At 46.1% G+C, this 5,783-nt stretch overlaps 1 protein-coding gene across 1 annotated transcript in view; it reads right to left on the reverse strand.

Moving 5' to 3' along the window:
• MLXIP (MLX interacting protein) overlaps positions 1 to 5,783 on the reverse strand; it is a gene marked incomplete at its 5' end in the record, with an annotated part of 19,309 nt that overhangs the window by 9,185 nt on the left and 4,341 nt on the right. Inside the window, 4 exons of the mRNA XM_010194810.1 lie at positions 646 to 767; positions 3,882 to 4,545; positions 4,699 to 4,790; positions 5,633 to 5,722. Coding sequence (XP_010193112.1) covers positions 646 to 767; positions 3,882 to 4,545; positions 4,699 to 4,790; positions 5,633 to 5,722 — 968 coding nt within the window. The remainder of the gene's footprint in view (positions 1 to 645; positions 768 to 3,881; positions 4,546 to 4,698; positions 4,791 to 5,632; positions 5,723 to 5,783) is intronic.

Consider the following 5,783-nt stretch of genomic DNA (forward strand, 5'->3'; position numbering starts at 1 on the left):
CAGAGGGAGAGAAGGGAGGAGAGAGAGGAGAAAGCGGTGAGAGAGAGAAAAACAAAGAGAGAGATTTGTTACCTTGCCTTTCACTAGAAGTAGCAAATTAATACATGATTAACAATCCGATGACATGAAACAAGGGCTAACATATAAAGAATTGGCAGGCACTGAAGTCAGACTTCTGGCAGGAGACCAGTATCCTTTCGTAAATTAAAGCAATATTACAACACATCAACAGCATAATATACTAAAATCTATTTCCATCTTCCTACACACACAATACTGGGAAACCCACTCGTATACTCAAGGCATGCTTTCCAGTACATGGAAAGGTGAGCATCCCGGGCTCCTTCTCGCTCCTGTACAGTTAAGAAAAAGCACAAACCATCCCCATTCCCAGTACTGTGTATACATCCCCTTTGCAATCTTACTGCTGTGTGAGATGGAGTCTGTGAAGACTAGATAGTGCTTCCAGGCCCATAAAGCAGCTGAATTAAAAATAAGCAAACATAATGCTGAATGCGCAAATGCATATCCGGGGTAACAGGAGAGATTTAGTGGACTAGTTACCCTCCTGTGCACATTATGGCTTTAACCACTTGCAAATAACAGGCCTAGAAAGCAAAGATATATTTTTGTTCTTCTCCTTACTCTGACAATTCCAGCTGGTGCAATTGCAACATTAGACTGAGACGTGGCTGGCGTCAAAATCCCCTCTCTTTTTAAAGGTGCTGGAGTTACAATCACAGTTCCGGGCTGGCCCTGAAAGGCAGCTGAAGAACACAATTCAGTTAGAATACTTAATGAGACAAAAAAAAAAACCCGCTGGATATTGTTTTGTGTGATATAACTTGTCATTGAACAGGGGAATAGATTATTGGGCACCTATTTGGTACCACTTCATTGCAATACGAAGTGCCACCAGTTTTCTGATCATCTCAGGCCCATTAATGCAGTACTAAGGACTCTGACACATCAGTTTTTCTAAGGCTTCCAGCATCACTGGCACTGTTTCAAGGTGAATTTGCAGAGGTACCCAGTATATCAGAGAGGTTCAAAGCATCACCACTCTGTGACAGCTGGGTCTGACAGAGGCATCATCTTCACCTCTCTTCTTGGGTCTCAGGCTTGCTCTGCTGACCCAGAAAGGGTCAACGACAGAAACCAACCCAAGGATGCACATTCAGTACTTCACGCTTCCTTGTATATACATTAAATTTGCTTCCTCACTGCTTCACTATATGGTTTTACAGCTGCTTTACAAGACACACAAGCACAAGACAACCAAATGTGACTGGGAATCAGCATGAAAATTCCAGAAATTGGCTAAGGAGCCAGGAGTCGTGCAGTGTTAGACAGCCAGACATAATTGGGAATAGCAGCAATTGTCTCCACAGAGAAAGTGACCAAAAAATCCTCAAAAATTCTGTGCAGGAGGCTTGCCCCCGTGACCGGAATCAGGATCCTAGCTCTAAGTTTTGTTTTACCACTATAGTGTCCGAGTCGAACACAGATCTGTCAAGATCTCAATTTACCCAGGTCAGATGTACAGTTACTAACACTGCATTAATACTGACACTGTTCTTGCCCAGGGTTTAGAGAGAACACGAACAACCATCCTGTGCTGTTACTGAGGGAAGAATCAGACAAAGACACAGCTTCTGTGCGTTTTTTGAGAAAGCTAAAATCAAACTTACTCGGTTTCTTTCCAGCCTGTATGGGCTTCAGCTCTCCATTGTACTAATAAAGTCATGATGGATGAAGAGTGTCCCAAAAGTTCAGCCACTGCACTCTCGCTCCAACACAGGGAGTTCATTCTTTCTCAGAGCACTCCCACACACAGAGCTGGCAGCACAACCCTCCACTGGTCACCAGTGTTAAGCTGGACTTCACATCTCCACTGAGCTCAAGAGCCCGCTCTCACCGTGCACTCGTGCGCTGCACAAACTTGCTACTTCTAACTTGCATGCGTGGGCAACTGTACAAATTAGCACAAATTTAGGTGCCCTTTCACATTTTTCATGTTCCTATCCTACACGTGCATCTTTTGCAGACTTTCCTCTCAAAATCAGAACATTTATCCTGAAGTGGTGGCAAAAGAGTTCTTTCCCATGTGAAGTCTTGCACCTGATGAGATGATCTGTGCAGATTTTTGAGTCCTTATATCACAGGGGAGAAAGTGTCATACGTGCCTTTCTAGCATAGGTGATGATGCAACTTGCTTTATAGCCATGAGATGATTTGTTTGTCCTGAACACAAACAACAGGCATAGACATCTCAGTTACAAGTACTGATGTTTATTCCCAGTAGTTTAGGAGCACTGTGATGCCTGAACACATGCCACCACCAGGAATGAAAAACAGCAACAACTTTAAAACTAGATGAGAAATAAAGCCATTTGTTGTGACGGCCTAGAAGGAACTGATGAAGCACTGGGAAGTGATATATGGGGTGAAGAGCAATCCAGGAAGCACTAAGAAAGCAAGGAGCAAAGGCTTTCTGAAAATGAGAGTTGCCTGCAATGCTTTACTAGGTGAAAAATGCACGTCTTGACTGCTGAAGGTACGTGGGTTTTTGCTTTATAACATACTATAGACAGAAACACTGCCACTGCCACCTTAGTGCTATTAATCACTGATCAACTTGTTCCTAGTGACATGCTAGAATTAGATCCTTGGGCCTATTTTACTTCTGAACAGTGATTGATTTATTTTTTTTTGGTGGGTAACCACAATGCCAGGCCCTGGCAGACACACCTGCTCCTCAGTAAAGCCTGTTTTAACAATACTCCCACAGGCAGGGTTTTTCTTGGATTATTGCACATGTCAGGTGGCTGAAGTCACCTGGCCCCCAGCCAGCCCAACTCTAAAAACAGCGTGCAATAGTCCCCAAAAAAAGTACACTGCCTGTCCTGCTCCAGCCTCCAGCTTTCCCACAAACACCACCACAAGCAAAACCCTCCCTGCTCACGCTTGCTGTTCTTAGCCTTGTGCTGTGCCAGTGGCTCCAAATCCCACCCGACGTGGAGGTCCCAGCATATCAGTGAGGCACTCATACTCTGAACTGAAACCCACACGCTCCTGACAGCATCTCAAGTCTGCAGATTGCCTGAGACAAAAGCCTTCAGCTCCCCCTGCCTGCTCTTGGTCCTTCTCCATGGGAAGGATTGATCCTCCCCACCCTGGTCCTGCCAGAGAGCACTGGTGGTGCAGGAGAGGCACACTCCCATCTGTACCAGCACCGTCCAGATGTCCCAGCTGGGCTTCAGCAGCTGCTCCCCAGCCAATGCTGGACTCTGTCTCAAAGAGTTTCAGGCATACTGAAGATGAACGTCAGAATACGCCCCAAGTGTTACCAGAGGATGTACCCCAGTGCCCTGCTATTACAGTGGGTGATGATGCACAGGCAGGCACAGTGACTTGTCCAGGGCAACCAGAGAAGTCCATGGCAGGGACAGATCTGCCATTCTCCATCCCACACCATCTCCCTATCATCTCCTGCTCTCCTGTGGATGAACGCTCTGAGGGGCAGTGAATCAGAACAGCATTAAACATCAAAACCAAGGTTCCTATGGAGCAGCAGCAGAGAGCTCTGGTCACCACATGTGCTGATACACCTATACAGGCCAGCACAAATTTTACAAGGAGATACCCACTTTTGCAGGTCGGCTTCTCACACTCACAACCAAACTGCTCCCAATCCTTGCAGCAGTCCAGAGCATCCCATTGAACAGTGTAGCCGCACACCTGTGGATTCAGGGGTTCTCTGAACACCCTCATGAAGCTCTATTTTTACTTATTATGCAAACCAAGAAATGCAAGAAGGTAACTCCCACCTGCCAGACCCACTCAGAAAAGAAAACCATCACCCCACAAGTGCTTCTCACCTGGGGTGACGAAGGCATTCTTTAGCAATAAGGACACTGTTTCAGGCTTCGGAGCAGGCACTATTTTTTGTGACTGTTTGGGCCTCGTCCCAGCACTGGTCATAGGAACGGCTTTGAGGAGTGCAAACGTCAGCTGGGACTGCAGCTGGGGCCGGGGCTGCCCCTGCAGGACCGCAGTCTGGAAAGCCAGGTTACAAGGCACTCCCGCTCCCGGCTGCTGCGTGGCCAGGACAAGGTTCTGGCTCTGGCTGAAGGTGGTGGCAGGGGCGTTGTGGGTCAACGTAGCGGACGCTGTGTGGGTGATAACCGTAGATTCACAGAGGCCAAACTTCTGGGTTTCTGGTGCAGCAAACGCAGCTGGCGGAGAGCTTAAGCTAGAATTCATAGGCACTGCTGGCAACGGGGACTGGTGCTGCTGTGTTGCAGATTGAAGCAGTGGCAAGGGCGTCTGAAACACTGGCATAAAAGTTTGTGGCTCGCTGAGAGACGAGTCAGGAGTGAAGTCCGCTGGCTGGATGAAAGATTCCTCACTTCTAATGCTGGAGCACTGGTCAGTGCTGACATCGGGAATGGCAGGAGCGGGTACTGGGGAAGCAATCAGTCCGTCACCGATGTTCCCTGCTGGAAGCGCGTTGGGCAACGAACCCGACGGCAGGACAGGAGACTGGCCGAAAAGAAAAGTATTACAGATTCAGACACGACCCCTGAAACTCTTGCCTGAACCCCTTCTGAGAAGGACACGGCTCATGTCTGAAAGTCTTCATAGCACACACGTGTCTGAGAGGAGGCCGTGTTAAATACTGAGAACCTCTCTTACCTGGGAAGAATGGCTGCTGCTGTCTGTTGTGGCTGAGCTGACAGCAGATACAGAAGGGAAATAACTACTGGAACGACTGGGCGTGAATAGATCTGAAATATGAAAAGCCACCTATTAATTTTCTATTTCTCATACGCAAGGTATGATTGCTAGATACTAAAATTCACAGGAATGACAATATTATTTAGCAAATAATGAAACCACAAGATTTTTCCTCCATACAAGTGCTGCTGACTGAGCAATGAACTGCTGTCTCTCAGAGGAACTGATCTCCTCAGGGCAGACTTCCTCAACTTTCATGCAAGCTGAGGACAATACAAAAATCACTGCTGTTTAAGGTTCACTCACACGCAGACAGCCAAGAGCTGATTCTCACAGCAGCCCCACAAAAGTCACTTACCTGAGTTTTACTGCATGCAGCCCCAGCAAACAGATGTGACTTTTGACTTCCATGAAGATCCGTAACCATCAAAGTTGTCAGTAATAGGTTAATATCACATGTAACTCTTGAGAGTACCACAAAATGTTCCAAGGCAAACAAAGTGTTAAGCCACTTCATCATTAAGAAATGTTAAATGGGAAAACCTCAGTGATTCTGTCCACATCTGATGTTACTCAATGACTTAAGATCTAAATCCTCTTCTTTTGAAAGACAAATTAACAATGAGGTTTGAACCTTGGAATAAACAATCCTAAAGTGACTCTCAAACCTAAGTGAGGATTGAGGTCACAGTAACAAGGAAGTCTACCCACATATGCATCTGCTTGAAATAATGAGGAATGAAAACACGTATCAAGTGTTCTTCACCTTTCACACAGATCTTCTGCCTTCTAAAGAGAGCACATATCAGCAACGTTTAATCTTCTGTTTAAAACTAGCTCACAAATCACTGCAATTTTAAAGAGATTTATTTACTATAGATATGTTTCTTACCCTGAAAAGGCTCAAAAGTATCCATAAAATCAAAATTTGGCTGGAGAGGAATAAGCCCTGGTTGAATCATGTCAGCATTTCCCAAGTGTGCTGCAAAATTCAGAAGACAGATAGATTAGCTTCACATCACCCGCACAGTAACAGCAGCAGG

This window comes from Mesitornis unicolor, unplaced genomic scaffold (assembly GCF_000695765.1).
Source record: "Mesitornis unicolor isolate BGI_N332 unplaced genomic scaffold, ASM69576v1 scaffold17671, whole genome shotgun sequence".
NCBI classification, from domain to species: Eukaryota; Metazoa; Chordata; class Aves; order Mesitornithiformes; family Mesitornithidae; genus Mesitornis; species Mesitornis unicolor.